Consider the following 18,632-nt stretch of genomic DNA (forward strand, 5'->3'; position numbering starts at 1 on the left):
ACATCATGGATCCATTGAAGTAATTAATTACTTGGTTTTTTGTTTGTTTGTTTGTTTAGTCGTTTTTCAGTCATGTCTGACTCTTTGTGACCCCATTTGGGGTTTTCTTGACAGAGATACTGAAGTGGTTTGCCATTTCCTTCGGCTCATTTTACAGATGAGGAAACTGAGGTAAACAGGGTTAAGTGACTTGCCCAGGGTCACAGAGTTATTAAGTGTCTGAGGCCAGATTTGAACTCTGGAAGAAGAGTCTTCCTAACTCCAGGCTTAGCACTCTTATCCACTGCACCACCTAGCTGCCCTAATTACTGATGATCAATATGTAAATAGTCCAAGTTCTATGGTTTTATTTTGTATCTTATTCCCTAGTTTAGTTTTTAAAAGTATTTCTGGTATTTTTTCAGATGGTTGAGTTTATATTTTTTTAAAAAGAGAATGCAGAATATTACTTGGGACAAAGCATCTGAAGTATTTCCTCAGCACCTAGAGTGACATTTAACTTTCCTCCCCCCTCAAAAAAATTAATACTCATTCAGATAACTTACCAAACAATTTTGGTGTGCTACTAATTCCAAATCTTGTGAGACATATAGTATACCACGTTCATCATCTTGAGGACACAGATCACAAGTTATTTTTACCATCCTTTCTTGGAAGATACCTGTAATTAACATGATTAGTCAGGAAAGTTAAGTCAGCCAACCAGCATTTATTAACTGCTTACTATAAGAATAGAAATCCAATTAAGCAAGAGGTGGGTAATTACTTTATTTTCTTTCTTTAAAATTTTTTTTTGTAATTATATCATTATCATTCCTTCTCCTTTCCCAAATTAAACCATCCCTTTTGCCAAAATACCTCTGTATTTTAATCGAGGATTCTTACCCTACAGGGGAGAAAATAAACTGGGTAAATAATTTAGGTTTTTTAAATGTGTGAAAAGTAGAAACTGTTCAGTGCACCCCTGATGGGGTGCTTGGGTGCTTGTGCTTGTACTTGGACCCCAATTTCTCCCTAGCCTCAGAAACACTGTCTCTGACAATCACTCCCCAGCCCAAGGACACTGTGCCTAGCAATTACTCGTGCATGGGACCCAGCACAGCCCTTATCTCTCTCCCTGGTGCAGCTACACAAAGCTGGGTGAGAGAGTGCTGGGCTGCTCAGGCCCCAGCCCTCAGATCATGTCTCTAGAAGCCTCCCAATTCCTTAGTAGGCTCCTGTCTTGTGAGAAAGCTTTCCCTTGTTGCAGCGCATTATCTCATCAAGACAGAGAGAGGGGGGTGCCTTGCCCAGCCCAAGGAGTTTTGTCCTTGGCTGGCCCAAGGACTCTTCCTCCTGCCAGACTCCAAAGATCCATACCTCTGTCATCTCCCTCCCTGTCTGGTATACTACCTGTACTTTCTCATCCATAGCTCCCAAAGACACCTGGACCTTTAGATTACCTCATCAGTGTCCCTGGCATTGCTTTCCCATGCCCTTTTCCATATAAACCCCAGCTCCATCCTCAGTCTCTTGCAGGTTCCTTAAGAATCCTTGCCCGCTGAAAAGCATAATAATAAACTTTTTGCAACTTGACTTAAAGATTGCTTGAGTTTGTGAATTCATTCCAGACGACCCCGTCTTGTACTTCGGTCTTTGAAGGGTGTCAATCTCTCAGACCTCAACACCCCCACTTTAAAAAAATTAAGAATAAAATTTCATTGATGCCCATCAATTGGGCAATGGTTGAACAAGTTGTGGTATATGATTGTGATGGAATACTTCTGTGCTGAAAGATGATCTTAGAAAAACATGGAAAGACTTGCACAAAATAACAAAGAACAAAATGAGCAGAACCAAGAGAACATTGTACACAGTAACAGCAATATTGTTTTAAGAACAACTTTGAGCAAATAAGTTATTTTGACAATTACAAATACCCAAATTAACTATAAAGGACATGTAAAGAAAGATGCTATCTGCATCCAGAGAAAGAACTAGATAAATAGAAGTATGTATAGAATAATTTTACACATATACATATAGGTATATATGTAAACCATTTTGTCTACTGGTAGCCATCTCTAGGCCGGGGAGGGGGGGAGGTTTGAGGTGAAAGGGAAAAAAGGAAAAAAAACACATTTACATGACAATTTTGTTGTATATTTGAAAGGAATAGCAAGTTGTGCATAGTAGATTTGTAGTTTCATGTGCAATCATCTTTTTTTATTGTACTATGTTATGGAAATGCTTGTTTTATTCCAGAAATTAAAAATAAAATAAATTTTTAAAAAAGAATAAAATTTCATTTAATAAATATTTTAATGCTATATGATGATAAGTAAAAAAAGAATTAAATAGAGGGAGTAAAGGATAAGAGGAGGAAAAAAATGTAAGAGAATGGAAATGAAGAGGAGGAGAGAGAGAGATCAGACAAAAAGGAAAGGAAGGATAAAAAAAGAGACAGAAGCTCTGAATATCCTAAGGTTACTGTGTTAAGACAAAATAAACTTCTCAAGTTACAAAGACTTTTCCCTTATCATTAACTGGGCCTGTGGACATCTGTATTAAGTAAAGGTATGTTCTTTAAGGTATGACCTTTAAAATATTCCATCATTGTCCATTAACCCAGAGGAATGTTGTTCATACTACAGAATAGTTTGGGATTTTAATATTCAAAGTTGTTTTGGTTTTTGAAACAAGTTTCTTTTACCATGCAATTATAAAGTCTTTAAACTTATGAAAAGAGATGGTTTAGGGCAGGAGTGGGGCCACATTTGAGGACCTAGAGGGCCACGTGTGTCCTCGAGACCACAGGTTCCCCACCCCTAGTTTAGGTCATTTTGTTAGTAGCTATTGCCTAAAAATCCTTTTTGAAACTAAAAAACTTGACTGTTTTTCTAAATTATAGCAATCTTGTCCCATAATTCCAAAAGATACATTTGGAAGTATTATTTATTTCATTGTCCTGAGCTTTGCTTTAAAAAATAAAATCAAATCTACTTTTTTAGACTATTTAAGTCCTAGTGGGAATAATTTGTAGGAAGCAAAAAAATCTTAGTGATAAAGCTTTCAATAATAAATACGCCCCAATTCAATCAAACACACACCAAAAAAAGTCTTTGCTCTCAAAAAACTTACATTCGACTACAGTTTACATTCTATTTTTCATTCATTTCAGTCAGCTAATGTCAACAGTACATCAATAAGCACACGTTCATTAAATGCCTACTGTGTAATGTGCTGCAAAATTAATTAAGCAAGTTAACTAAGTTCTCTGAACCTCAGTTTTTGGGGTAGGTCCTAGGGACACATACAATGAACAAATGAGTTCTGTGTGGAATGGTCTGTGCTGTCTTTGGAAAGTGTGAGAGTGTCTAAGAAGGCATGGTTCCTGCCCTCAAGGAAATTAAATGACTGGAAAGTTAAGTATACTATACCAAAGTTTAATGATGCAAAAAATGCTACAGGGCAGTGAGTACAAGATTAATTCCCAAATCAATATCACAATATCACACAATCCACTTTATTATTATTATGCAGCTTGGATTCAGTCAAAGGGACTCACTTCAGGACTTAGAGGGCCCTATGTGGCCTCCAGGCTGCAGGTTCCCCACCCTTGATCTAGTCCCAAACCTACCTGATGCATGAATTTTTTTCTACACTATCCCTAATAAGTCTGAAGGCTTCCAATGACAGGACGCTTCCTAACTACCTTCCATCCAAGGACTATTGAAATAAGAATAAATCAATCAAGACAACAACAAGCACTTATCCACTACATGCCAGGCACTGCCCTTGATGCTGGAGATACAAAGACAAAAAAGAGAAACATTCACTGGCTCAGGAAGCATACTTTCTACATTGGAGAAGAAACGTATTCATATATAAACATAGCACAGGCATGACACCAATCTTCCCAATTTTCCCTAGGCTCTCTTTCTTCCTGAAGTGGGTGGTATCCTGCACTCACACTGGCTGGTCAGAGTGGTTCCCCAGGGAAATGACCACAAAGCAACAACTCACTCTTAAGGTTCCTAAGGGAAAATCTGTTGTGGGGATGATACATTAACTGCTACTCACCACCGAAAGTCCTTAGTCCCCACCAGTGTGTTTCCCATTTAAACAAAAAAGTCACAATAAACTCTTAAACATGAAACATTTACTGAACGAGAAGGCCAAAGCAATAATAAACATAACAAAACAGTCTTTTACTCGTGTAGCTAGCAAAAGCAGGAATAATCCAAGTATGAATCCACCCTTAAGTCTGGCTCATACTCTCACATATTGTCTATAGGCGACAGGAGACACACATTCACAGAAACATAGCCATCAGGCACATGAGAAGTGAAACTCACATGCCTGGGCAAGTCAAGACTCTGGATTGCAGATCCAGATATTGGTGGTTTCTTCCAGGACACTACACTGTTTCTTACCTACTCTTGAGCCTCTCTATTTTCTTGCTGTCTTTTACTTCTCTGCTACTCAGAGGTACCTGGTTCAATGGACAGAGCCCAGGGCCTAGAATCAGTTAGACCTGAAAATCTGCCCTCAGATACTCACTAGCTGAGTAACCCCGGGTAAGTCATTTAATCCTATCTGCCTCACTTTCCTCAATCATAAAATGGAGATAATAGGAGCACCTACCTCCCAGAGTTCTTGTGAGGGTCAAATGGCTCAACACAGAGATAGTACACAGTTAATAAATGCTTGTTCCCTTCTCTTACCCCCACCTTCCAAGCGATATTAAGCTCTTTTAGTAAAGCAATAGTATTACACTCTTTCAGTGAAACAGCAGCCCTAATCCTGGAGTCTGTTGCTTCCAAGTCTGGGTCTTTGGCTGAGGGCTGAAGCAATTTTTAGCTGTTTCCATGACAAGTAGCACCCTCAAGCTTAAGAAGCACAGAGATCCTCAGTTCATCTCTCTGGAGTTCTGAGGAGTTTTTCCCTATCAAGTCTGACAGAGGAGTACAAAGCAACGCAGTTAGTACCCGGAATAGGTTTCCCAGGGCTCAGGCTATAGATGGCAGGCACTACAGAGTGATAATCCCAGGCCAGCTCCAGCTTTCCTCCAATCAACTCCCAGAGCACTTGAAGGGTTTTTCTGTCTTCCTTCCACCAGCTCTCAAATACTAGAGGGTGCTAAAGTACCGTGGCTGGTATAAACAGGTGTTTAATAAATGACTATTGACTCCATTTGACTTGATATCAAACAGTAAGAGGATTCAGCTTCTTCCAAAAAGAATTCCAAGGCTTCATTCAATCCACTCTCTCAGAAATTCCCTACTTAAGCAGCTGCCTTCTTCATCCTCTCATTCATTCGGCTTCTCTGAGGCAGCAAGGGGTAGTCAGTGCTATGAAATTTCCTCTTCGGGTAGAAGCTATGTCTTCTTGTCCTTCTGACCTTTGCCTTCTCACCTTAGTAGTGACCTATCTCTTATTCCAGTTGAAAAACCCCAAAGCCCACAGTTCTATGAGGCATCATACAATCAACAAATAATTCTCCCATAGTCCCCAGACAGTTCTTCAATCTAGAATTTCTCAGCGATCTTCTTCAAAACCCTGAAAACGGGCATATTTAAATGAGCTGATGGACCATGGCATCTTTGCCTTGAATTAGGGCTTTTGCCTCTGAAATACTGTTCTTTTTCCAGTCCTCTCTGAACATTGTGTCTTCACCTCAAGTACTTTTATCTGATGGGCTGTATTTCTTCTCAAGCATATTTTATCTGTGTTCCACGTACAAATGTTTTTTTTTCTGCTTTGTACAGTGCTTGACATAACTTATGCATTAATAAATGTTTTGCTTTTCTACACCCTTTCAGAAACCAAAATGTCCCTTAACCAAGGCACAGTACCTTATACTTTTACTGAGAAAATAGAGACTGCTCTCCATGAACTCCCTTTTTTTCCATTCTCTTCATCTCAAAACCCCTTGATATCAATCTCTCATTCTTTGTCTACACATTTCTGATAAAGAGGTGGCTCTTCTCCTTGCCAAAGACAACCTTTCTACATATGCCCATGATCTCCCCTTGCAGCGTCTCCAACCAACCGAATTCTTAATCATCTCTCTCTTCATCAAATCTTTGACATCTCCCAATCAACTGGCTTCATCCCTTCTGCTTTCAAATATATTCAAATCTTCCCCATCCTTAAAAAAGTTTTCACTATGCCCTACAATCTCCTCAAGATATAATTCCATATCTCTCCTCCCATTCTTAGCCGAATTCCTTTAAATAGGTGTTTTTTCTCATTTTCCAGTTCCTTTCCATTCACTCCCAAACCCTTCACAATCTGGTTTTTGATACCATCACATAACTGAAACCGCTTCCTCCCAAGTTACCAGGGATTTCTCGATCGCCAAATCTATAGACTTTTCTCAGGCCTCACCTTTCTTGACTTACCTGTTGCTTTTGACACCTGACCACCCTCTACTGCTCTCTGAGTTTTCATGACACCACTTTGTGATGGTACCTGTCGGACCAATCTTTCTCAGTCTTCTTTGCTGGCTCATCATCCACATTATAACCTCAGGCTTCGTCTTGGGCCCTCTTCTTTTCTCCCTCTACGTTCTCTGATCAGTGCCTGTGGGTTTAACTCTATCATCTCTAAGCAGGTGACTCCCTGATCCATATATGCAGCTCCAGTCTCTCCCTGAAGCCTCAGTCTTGCATCTCCGATTGTCTACTGGACATTTCAAACTGGATGTATTGGAGACATATCTAAAACTGAATTCATTATCCTTCCCCATGCCTTCCTCTCTTTCAAACTTCCCTATTTTTGACAAAGGCACCGCCATCTTTCCAGTTTCTCAGGTGCACAATCTTGGCGTTATCCTAGATTCCTCATTTCCCTCACCCCACAGAGCCAATCAGTTGACAAATCTTGCTGATTCTACCTTCACAATATTCTTCCTGTGCATCTCCTTCTCTCTGCTTACACAACTACCACTTTAAATCAGGCCCAATTCACTATTCATTTGGACTATTACAACAGCCTTCTTACTAGCCTCCCTGCCCAAAATCTCCCGGCACTGCAGACCTTCCTGCACACTGCTACTAACACAATTTTCCTCAAATGCAAATCTGATCATGTAACTTCCCTATTCAACCAACATCCTATTACCTCTAGAATAAAATATAAACTTTTTAGTTTTTAAAGCTCTGCACAATCTAGCCTCGACCTATCTTTCTGTCCTCGTTGAACATTATTCCCTCTCTTATACTCAAAATCCAGCCAAACTGATGTCTCTGTTCCCTATATCAGATACTCCATCTACCATCTCCATTCCTCTGCACTGACCCTCATGCTTAGAACATACTCCCTCCTTGTCTCTCCCTAGAGTCCTCTTTTTTTTTTTGGCAAGGCAATTTGGGTTAAGTGACTTGCCCAGAGTCCCACAGCTAGTAAGTGTTATATGTCTGAGGCTGGATTTGAACTCAGGTCCTCCTGAGTCCAGGGCTGGGCTCTATCCACTGCACTACCTAGCTGCCCCAAGAGTCCTCTTTTTTAAAGAAGCAACTCAGGTACCATCTTTGGCATAATGTCTTTCCTGGTTCTCCCGACTGCCAGCACCCTCCCTCCTGAATAATTTTGTATTTAACCACCTTGTATATGGTTGTATTTATTTTTATATGATTTATTCTTTTATTATTAATTATTATCATTAATTTATATTGTTGTTTTAAATTCATATTTATTAATCTTTAAACTTTGTATTTATGCTCTCTCTATTTTTATATTTGCTTCCCTTGACCATTAGAATGTAAGCTCATGGCTTCCTGCCTGGTGAGTAGGGATCATTTCATTCTTTGTACTTGTATCCTCATTAACATAACTCTTTATCTTAACCCCCAAATCCATTCCACTTCTGAATCTCCCTATTTCTGATTAAGGCAATACCATCCTAGCAGTCCCCTAGGTTTACAATCTTGTTGTTACCCTTGACTCCTCACTGTCTTTCAATATTCACCTCTATTCAGTTTCCACTTAATAGCTGTGTGACCCTGGGCAAGTACGTTTCCTCAGTTTCCTCAGTTTCCTCATCTGTGAAATGAGCTGGAGAAGGAAATGGCAAATCACTCCAGTATCTTTCCCAAGAAATCCCCAAATGGCGTCATGAAGAGAAAAACAACTGAATAACAATAAAAAGAAGTTATGATGGAATACTATTGTGCTGTTATTGTTTGTCCTTCATTTTCAAAGAGGACCAATAGCATCATGATGTTGGGTTAAAATAGCAGATTATGGTTGATGTCTTCACTTGTGCATGAATTGGATTTAAGTGAGGCAGAGCTGTACAAAGTCGTCAGCCTCACTCTCTCTTCCAGTCATTGAAGTCCAGTGGCAAGACAATAGCCAGGACAACTGGCTATGGCCCAGGATGCAATGGACGACCCTGATGCCTTCAATGTCTGACCAAGCTCTAAGCAATCCAATCTAAGCATCTGCTTCAGCCACCTTTATGGCCGTTGCAACAAATTGTTCTTATCTGCTCTTTCCCCAGGAGAAGTCTTCACATACTTCATGTGCCCCCTAATTCACTGATATGTTACCCTCAACTTGGTTTAGCCCATCTGCTGTGAGATGGTTTTACTAGGATGTGGCTGTTGTGCATGCTACAGCTTCTTGGAACCATAATTGAAAGTTGAGTAAAAGGTAGACACCAAAGGTGGGTTAGAAGCCCTGCAAAGGGCTTGGCAAGCCCTCACGCCAGAGGTGCGAGTCCTTCATGAATGCCTCAGACAGCTCAAATGTGCTGTAAGAACGAAAAAAAGGAACACTTTTCAGGAAAATCTGTATGAACCGCTGCCAAGCGCAGTGACCAGAAGCCGAAGATCAGTTTATACAACGATGTCATTACAAAGAGTAACAGCTTAGAGAAACTTTAGAACTCTGATCCACAGAGTAATACAGCTCCAGCCCAGATGACTGACAATAAAACATGGCACACATTGCCACATACCAGAGAGCTATCCAGAATGAGACTGACAGTTTTTTTGGACATGGCCAATGTAGGAATTTGTTTCACCAAACTATATATATTTGCTCCATACGCTTTACTTTGTTTTTCATTTGGCAGTGGGAGAAAAGGGTAGAGAGGTGGGAAGGAGAAAAAGGTAATTTTGGTTAACTGAAACAATTTAACTTTAATATATATATATACACACACATATATATATAGTACTGTTTTGTTTTTAAAGCCCTTCACAACCCTGCCCAACCTACCTTTCCAGTCTCATCATACATTACTCTCCTTCCTGCACTCTAGGATGTAGCCAAACTGTCCTCGCTGTCCCTCACTCGTGGAAATCCATCTCCAATCTCCTCCCATCTCCCTGCTTTCCACCAGCTTTCAGACATGCTCTCCTTCCTTACCTCACCTTGCCTCACCTCACTGAAACCCTTACTTCCTTCAAGATACAGATCACCTTTTACATGAAGCTTTCTCTGACCCTGCAGCTGCTGCTGCCCTTTCCTCCCTCCTTAAACTAACTTAAATTTATCCTAGATGTACTGACAGTATATTTGTATAGCAGTAGGAGAGTGGCAAAGGGACCAGGGTGGTTCAGCCACCTTTATTTCCCAGCCTCCCTCACTCTTGCTCTGTCCCACCACCCTTCATCCCCTACCCTCCTGCCAGTGACTCATTACCTTGGTGAGTTTCCTTGTATAAACATGTTTTGTTCTGGGAAGTTGTAACATAAGGATCTATAGTTCTTTAAAAATTTTTTCCAGTGGTTAGCAGTGTCTATAAAGACAAAGCTTTTTAAACAAATAAAAGTTAACAGGCTTTCCTAATGAACAGAAGAAAAAGACTTCAGGTTTATTAAGGCAACCTGGGGCTTTCCCAGGGGAAAAGAGACACAGAATTTCCGCCTTGGGGTCTATAGTAAAGGGAAAGTGAGTTGAGGAGGGACTAGAGAGAAAAAGGAAAGGGAGGGAGACAGGAGAGGGTATGGGAGAGAAAAGGAAAGGTAGGAGAAGAGAAGAAAAAAGGAGAAACTGGAGACTGGAAAGAAGGGAGACAAGTGAAAGGTAACAAGGACCCACATTTTGCTGTGACATTATGAGTAGAGATGCCACTTCTAGACCATCCCTCTGACACCATCACCCAGCATCGGTCCCAAAAGCATCTTTCCCAATCTCAGCCCTGATCATTGTGGTGGCTACTTCATTCATGCTTTGGCCCTGCCAGTTCCATGTGGCCTTCCCTCCTGTAGCCCTGTAGGATGGATTTCACTGGAAGCTAGCTTCCACCTCCTCTAGCTTCAGCTGTGATCTTCGGCTGGGGTATTGTTGTGTTCTTTCAGGGCGAACATAGACCCTTACCCTAGAAATGATAAAAGCCTCCTCAGTACTGCTGGGACCTCAGGCCTGGCACCTTTCAGGCGGGTGGTGGGAGATCAGGGTCATCTCAACAAGCTAATGCCTTGAGGCTTAGCCTTTCAATGACTTTTCTTGGTACACTGCTAGATTCCTTTGGTGAGGGACCTCATCCTAACTTAGGGCAATTATCATTTTCCAAATATTCATCTCTACAGGTGAAGCCATTTGCCTAATAATCACCAAAAAGCTCTGGAGATCTGGGTAGCATTTCCCATTTTCCTTCAAGGCTCAGTTCAGATAACATGTCCTTCATGAAATTTTCCCTAAGTCCTTCAGCTCTTACTTGTTACCTCTAGGATCAAATATGAACTCTGGTATTTAAAGTTCTTTATAACTTAGCCTCATCCTATATTTTTAACTTTCTTCTTCTTTTTTGATCAAGAATCATTTTTGAACTATCTACTATGTCGTGGGTCCTATACCAGGTACTAGAGATACAAATGCAAAAACACAAGATATTTGCTGCCCTCAAGGAGCTTTCATTTTGCTCATCAATCAGTCAATAATCCCTTCTTACATATGTCTCCTCTCCACTCACAAACCCACCACCCTGGTCTAAACACTATTGATTAAAAATACAAAGTAAACTTTTTAAATAAAGAAAAGATAACAGACTTTCCTAGTGAACAGAAGGAAAAGACTTCAGGTTTTTAAGGGAACCTGAGGCTGAATTACCACCTTGGGGTCTACCTTGGGCATCCTGGTTTGGGTACTGCCTATTAGCTGAATTATTCCAACAGCCTCCTAACTGGTCTCCCTATCAGTCAATAAACATTTTCTAAGAGCCTACTATGTGCCTGGCTCTGGCACTGGGCATACAAAGAAATGCACAAGATGATCACTGCTTTCAAGGAGTTCACAGATCAATGTGGGAGATAATATACAAACAACTATATACAGGATAAATTGGGAATAATCAACAGAGGGAAGGCACTAGAATGAAGGGGTATTAGTAAATGCTTCCTATAGAAGGTGATATTTTAGATGACACTTGAAGGAAGACAGGAAATCCAAGAGGTGATGAGGAGAAAGAATATTCCAAAGCATGGGGGAAAAGCCAGTGAAAATGCTCAGTCAGGAGATGGAGTATACTGTTTGAGAACTGCAAGGAGGTTACTGTCACTAGATCATGGAGCACATGGGGGGATTCACTGCATAAAATATACATTTTTCAGCCAGGCATTTAAAACCACCTGACCTCTTTTCTCTCTCCATTCCCTCCTCTATGTGGCTTCAACCTATATTCTCAGATTTATTTCATATTATTTCCTTTCTGTCACTGTTCAACTGTCCTACTGTCCCAATCCAACATTTTCCCAAAATTAATGTCATTTCTCTTCTTTTTCCAGAAAATGCCTTTTTAAAATTTATTTATTTTAGTATTTTTATTTTTCCTCAGTTACATGTGAAAACAATTTTTAACATTCGTTTTTTAAAACTTTGAGTTTTAAATTCTTTCCCTTCCTCCCTCCCCACCCCTTACCTTATTGAGAAGGCAGATATTTTGATATATGTTATACATGTGTAGTCATGCTAAACATTTCCATAAGTCATGTTGTGAAAGAAAACATAGACCCCCCAAAAAAACCCCTCAAGAAAAATAAAGTTTAAAAAGTATGTTTCAATTTGTCTTCAGCCACCATCAATTCTTTCTCTGGGGATGGACAGCATTTTTCATCTTAAGACCTTCAGAGCTGTCTTGGATTACTGAATTGCTGAGAATAGCTAAGTCATTCACAGCTGACCATCTTAGAACATTGCTGCTATTTTGTACACAGTACATTTCACTTTGCATCAGCCCATATAAGTCTTTTCAGGTTTTTGTGAGAGCATCCTGTTCATCATTTCTCGTAACACAATAGATTGTTGTTGTTGTTGTAATCACATATCACAATTTGTTCAGCCATTCCCCAATCGATAGGCATCCCTTCAATTTCTAATTCTTTGCCCCCAGAAAAAAACTGCTACAAATATTTTTGTACGTTTAGGTCCTTTTCCTTTTTGTTTTTTATTTCTTTTGGGATACAGACCTAGTAGTGGTACTGCTGGGTCAAAGTGTATAAATGGTTTTATAGCCCTCTGGGCATAGTTCCAAATTGCTCTACAGAATAGTTGAATCAGTTCGTAACTCCACCAACAGTGCATTAATGTCTCATTTTTCCTACATCCCCTCCAATACTGATCATTTTCCTTTTCTGTCCTGTTAGTCAATCTAATAGGTATGGAGGTAACATCTCAGAATTGCTTTAATTTGCACCTCTCTAATCAATAGTGAGTTAGAGCATTTTTTCATATGGCTACAGATAGCTATGATTACTTCATCAGAAAACTATTCATATCTTTTGATCATTTATCAATTGGGGAATGGCTCTTATTTTTATAAAATTGATTCAGTTCTCTATGTGTTTGAGAAATGAGGCCTTTATCAGAGAAATTTGCTTCAAATTTTTTTCAGTTACTATTGCTAATTGTATTTCCCTCCATTCTATTCCCCCCCACTGACATTTATTCTATTTTCTCTCTCTCTCTTCACCCTGTCCCTCCTCAAAAGTGTTTTGCTTCTGACTTACCCCTCCCCAATCTGCCCTCGCTTCTATCAACCCCTCTTATCCCCTTCCCCTCCTACTTTCCTGCAGGGTAAGATAGATTTCTGTACCCAATTGAGTGTGTATGTTAATTCCCTCTCTGAGCCAATTCTGATGAGAGTAAGATTCATTCACTTCCCCTCCCCCTCCCCCCTCCCCTCCACAGTAAAAGCTTTTTTTTGCTTCTTTTATGTGAGATAATTTATCCCATTCCACCTCTCCCTTTCCCTTTCTCCCAGTACATTTCTCTCTCACCCATTAATTTTTTTAATATCCTCCCTTCATATTCAATTCATACCTGTGCCCTCTGTCCATATACACTCCTAACTCCCTTAATAATGAGAAAGTTCTTATAAGTTACAAGTATCATCACAAGTATCATCTTCCCATGTAGGAATGTAAACAGTTTAACCTTATTAAGTCTCTTATGATTTCCCTTTCTTGTTTCCCTTTTTATGCTTCTCTTGAGTTTTGTACTTAAAAGTCAAATTTTCTATTCAGCTCTGGTCTTTTCATCAAGGTTTGAAAGTCCTCTATTTCATTGAATATCCATTTTTCCCCTGAAGGATTATACTCAGTTTTACTGGGGAGGTGATTCTTGGTTGTAATCCTAGCTCCTTTGTCTTTCAGAATATCATATTCCAAGCCCTCTGATCCTTTAATGTACAGAAACTGCTAAACTTTGCATTATCCTGACTGTGGCTCTACCATACTTGAATTGTTTCTTTCTGATTGCTTGTCTATTTTTTCCTTGACCTGGAAGCTCTAGAACTTGGCTATAATATTATTAGGAGTTATCATCTGAGATCTCTTTCAAGAGATGATGAGTGGATTTTTATCAATTTTTATTTTACCTTCTAGTTGTAGAATACCAGGGCATTTTTCCGTAACAATTTCTTGAAAGATGATGTCTAGGCTTTTTTTTTTTTTATCATGGCTTTCGTGTAGTCCAACAATTTTAAAATTATCTCTCCTAGGGGCAGCTAGGTGGTGCAGTGGATAGAGCAGCGGCCCGGGAGTCAGGAGGGCTTGAGTTCAAATCCAGCCTCAGACACTTGACACTCACTAGCTGTGTGAACCTGGGCAAATCACTTAACCCCATTGCCTACCCCCCAAAAATTATCTCTCTTGGATCTATTTTCCAGGTCAGTTGTTTTTCCAATGAGATATTTCACATTGTTTTCTACTTTTCATTCCTTTGGTTTTATTTTATTGTTTCTTGATTTTTCATAAAGTCATTAGCTTCCATTTGCTCAATTCTAATTTTTAAGTAATTATTTTCTTCACTGAGTTTTTGTACCTCCTTTTCCATTTCACCAATCCTGCTTTTTAAGGCATTCTTCTCTTCATTGGCCTTTTGGACCTCATTTCACCTAGTCCAGGGGTGGGGAACTTGTAGCCTCAGGGCCACAATGTGTAGCCTTCTAGATCCTTGGGTGCAGCGACTAAGTACAAGTTTTGCAGAACAAATCCTTTTATTAAGGGGATTTGCTCTGTGAAGTTTGGATTGAGTCACAGGGCTGCACTTGAGGACCTAGAGGGCCACATGTGGCCTTACGGCCACAGGTTCCCCACCCCTGCCTAATCTGATTTTAAGGGGTTATTTTCTTCAGTATTTTTTTTGTCTCCTTTACCAAAATGTTGACTTGTTTTTCATTATTTTTTTGCATCACCCTTATTTCTCTTCTCAGTTTTTCCTCTATCTCTCTTACTTGATTTTCAAAATTTTTTTTGAGCTCTTCCATGACCTGAGCCCAATACACATTTTTCTTGGAGGCTTCGCTTTGATCTTTCTTGTGTGTTTTGATCTTTCTTGTCACCATAGTAACTTCCTGTGGTCAGAATTTTTTTTCTGTTATTTGCTCATTTTCCCAGCCTATTACTTGACTTTTAGCTGTTTGTTAAAGTAGGGCTGTGCTTCCAGAAGGGAGAGTTCACTGTCCCAACCTTCAGGGGTTTTGTGTAGATGTTTTCAGAGATACTTCTAGGGATCTGTATTCTTCCAAGGGGATATGACCTAAGGAGAGGTGTTTACTACTCTCCTAGACTGTGCTCTGGTCTGTGAGTGACCACAGGCACTCTTTTCTACCCTGGAACTGTGACGAGGGTCCCTCCCTCCACTGTGACCACAAGCTCTGGTGTGCTAGTGCTCCTCCTCGCCCTGGGACTGCCACCCAGGACTTCGACCTGGATCTTCTGTGGGCTGAGAGCTCCAGAAGCAGTTGCCACCACTGCTGAAGATTCAGTGGCTCTCAACGCCTGCTCCTAGTTTGCTGGGGCTAGGCCTGTGCTGGGGCAGCCTGTGCTGGACCATGCTTCACTCTCACCCTTGTGCTACAGACCTTTCTGGATGCCCTTCTAAGTTGTTTTTGGTGTCTGTGGGCTGAGAGGTCTGGAAGCCCACTGCTGCCACTGATTTCGTCACCCTGAGACCTGCTTCAGGTTTGGTGGGGCCAGGTCTGGGCTGGACAGGCCTGAGCTGGACTGCGCCTTCTCTCTCACTCTGGTGCAACAGACCTTTCCTGCTCACCCTCTAAGTTGTCTTGGGCTAGAAAATTGTTTCACTCCATTTTTTTTTGTGGGTTCGGCTGCTCTAAAATTTGTTTAGAGTCATTATTTAAAGCGATTTGGAGGGGTATGGGGGAAAGTTCAGGTGAGTCCCTGCTTTAATTCCACCATCTTCCCACACCTGTCATTTCCCTTTTCTTTGCCTTTGCATGGGCTCTCTGTTCTTACTTCTTTCTCTTAGAATTTTTAATTTCCTTCTAAGGCTCTGGTCAGGTGCCAGCTTCTGCCTTTGCCGATCCTCTCGGCATTCATGTTCTCTTCTGTCTTAAATTACTGTGTATTTACTTAGAAGATCATAGATCTTAACTGGAGCTGAAAGAGACCCCAGAGGTCCTCTATCCTGAGGTATCAAACTCCCAGCTTGCCTGCCTGCTGGTAAAGCTACCAGGTGCCGCAAGAATCAGATGAGAATATATCTGGGAAGGGTTTAACAAAACAAATAAAAATACAATGCAACCTAACTAATGTTACTTTGCATTTTTTTAAGCCAAAATGAGGCTACATGAGGAATCCATTTCTATTTGACTTTGACACCACGGATCTGTTCCAACCCACTCATTTTACAGATGAGAAGAGGAAAAGGCCCAGGGAGATTATGCGACTTGCTAAGAGTCACTATCAGAGGAATTATTTGAATCCAGGTTCTCTGACTCCAGAACTAGTGATCCTTCTACTGTACCAGATACTCCTGACTTACTGGTATCTGTATTCAGTGTAAATTAAGCTCCCGCTGCCCTGGCTTCCAAAGTGGAATCCTTGTGGACAAGGAATTTTGTTTTTAACGTTACATCCCCAGGCTCTCAAGTAGTGTTTGCCAAATTATGTCGAAAAAACACCACAAGAAACTCAAGAAAGTCAAATATTGTTCAACAAACTGGGATTCTCTCCTATAGTTTACGAGAACCCTGGGTCAATAAGCTTATTCTATCTACTTGCAGGACTGCGCTCATTAGAAATAAATGGCCCCAGGAGGAATATGACAAATGTAGGTGATGTAAAAGCAAAAGATATCTTTTTTTAAAAGAATAACAAAAAGGATAACAGTCTTGCTTACCATTTCAAGTTACCATGATGTGGCCCAACAAAGAAAGATCACAGAATTTAAAGCGGGGGGGGGGGGGGGGGGGACGGGGACTTAACAATATCTAGTCTAGGTGGAGCTAAGATGGTGGGTGGACTAGAAGGAAAAAGTATAGTGAGCTCCACTTCTCACCCTAACCTAAAAAAAAAACAACAAACCCAAAACCCACCCCCAAAAAGTTCTAGAAAATGCAACAAACTGTATTCTTATTAGAAAATACAAGCAAAAAACCACACTGAGTTATTTTTCCAGCCCAGGAACTTCGAACCTTTGTTTCCTCTATTGCTATCATGACTTTACCAGGGAACTACAACTACAGAAAAACAATTTTCAGTCTTTTTTTCTTCTTTTAGTTTTATAGAATCAGATTTTTTTTCCTTCTTTTTAAAAATCAAGTAATTTTTAGTTTTCAACATTCGCTTTTGTAAGATTTTGAATTCTAACCCTCCCCCCAAGACGGCATGTAATCTGATATAGGCTATACGTGTACAATCATCTTAAACATATTTCCACATTAGTCATGTTGTGAAGGAAGAATCAGGGAAAAGGGAAAAACTACAAGAAACAAAAGAACAAAAAACAAACAGAAAAGAGAAAGTAATATGTTTCCATCTGCTTCCAGACTCTGTAGTTCTTTCTCTGGATGTGGATAGTATTGAAAGTCTTTCTTTTCTTTTCTTTTCTTTTTTTAAAGAAGACTTTTTAAAGCTCTTGCAACGACAAAAGAACAATCCTAACTCTGGAGAGCTGCTGATGAAGCAACAGCTTCATCTTGTCCCTTGACAGAGCAATAATGGATGCTAGCTGCGGACTGCCAGAGGAAATATTATCCAGGTGCCTGGCACACAGTAAGCGCTTAATAAATGTTTATTGGCTGATGCTCCCCACTTTCTGAGCCTGGGCTCTGGTTTCACAATGGGACATATATTTTTGGACATGGCAATGTGGGAATGTTTTGCTTAACTAATACATATTTTTTATAAGAATGTTTTCCCCTTTTTGGGGGGACGGGAGGGAAAAGAGAAAAAATAATGCTTAATTAAAAAAAAAAAGGGCGGGGGGTACATGTAAGGGTCATCGGAGCTTAGTACTGGAGGTCAGCTTAGTGCCCCTGTCTAGCTGTCCAAGGAGCGAAGGAGTGGCTCTTCCCCTCCTGGACACGCCTAGACACGCCTTGTTGGGGCTGAAGACGTGCGAGAGTGCGTGCTGGGGAAGCAGGGGAAGTCTCTTTGCCGATCCCCGTTTGGGAGAGCAGTGGTACTTACCCGCGGGGTCTCTTACGGCCTCGTCCATGATTGACCAGCAGCCTGGGCTCGTCTGGCCCTGGGAGAGATGGCAGGGCGGGGAGGGCTTTGGGTCAAAGCAGGACCTGGTGGGGCGTCCCGAGGCTCTCCAAGCCCCTCCTCTCCCGTAAGCCAGCCCCGGCAGCCCTTGGCCTCTACCCCGTCATGCTGCGGGGTTGTACCAGCTCAATTTCTATTCCTCATTCAGCAGTAGGGGCTGAGTTTCGGTTTCTTTTTGAGGGCTGGCCCTGGTGGGATGTCGGTTTTCTGCCTGCGAGACTTTCCACTCCGCCGGAACCAGTCCTGCGATATTCCAGTGCGCCCAGACCACCTGGGCTGGGGGCTTCCAGGGCTCAGGTCCTCCCCACCCTCAACAAGAACTTTTCTTGTTTTGTTTTTTTTTTAATTATCTTTATTTCTGTCTTGCATTTCACATCGTACGGATTCCTCTGCATCCCTTCTCCCTCCCCTTTTCTATCTACTTTTAACAAAGGTTTAAAAAAAAGTTTGGTAAAAAAACGGAAACAAACAAAAAATACCTTTAATAAAACATCCGCACCAGTATCATTTTTCATTCCTGCCGTAAGGGCAGTGTGGTGCAGTGGAAGCACACTGTACTTGGGAGGAGCTGGGGCTTCTGGTTCAAACGCCTCTCCTGTTGCAGAGACCACGGGAAAGCACTTTCTATCTCTGAGCTTCAGTTTTCTCATCTCTCAAACAGATAAGGAACGAGATGACCTCTAC

At 40.9% G+C, this 18,632-nt stretch overlaps 1 protein-coding gene across 1 annotated transcript in view; it reads right to left on the bottom strand.

The window, feature by feature from the left end:
* SETDB2 (SET domain bifurcated histone lysine methyltransferase 2) overlaps positions 1-18,632 on the bottom strand; it is a 106,554-nt gene that overhangs the window by 30,370 nt on the left and 57,552 nt on the right. The window contains exons 17-20 of the mRNA XM_027848071.1: positions 18,428-18,543; positions 18,136-18,191; positions 17,871-18,043; positions 546-661 (exon numbers count right to left, since the gene is read on the bottom strand). Coding sequence (XP_027703872.1) covers positions 546-661; positions 17,871-18,043; positions 18,136-18,191; positions 18,428-18,543 — 461 coding nt within the window. The remainder of the gene's footprint in view (positions 1-545; positions 662-17,870; positions 18,044-18,135; positions 18,192-18,427; positions 18,544-18,632) is intronic.

This window comes from Vombatus ursinus, unplaced genomic scaffold (genome assembly GCF_900497805.2).
Source record: "Vombatus ursinus unplaced genomic scaffold, bare-nosed wombat genome assembly UNPS02005659.1, whole genome shotgun sequence".
NCBI classification, from domain to species: domain Eukaryota; kingdom Metazoa; phylum Chordata; class Mammalia; order Diprotodontia; family Vombatidae; genus Vombatus; species Vombatus ursinus.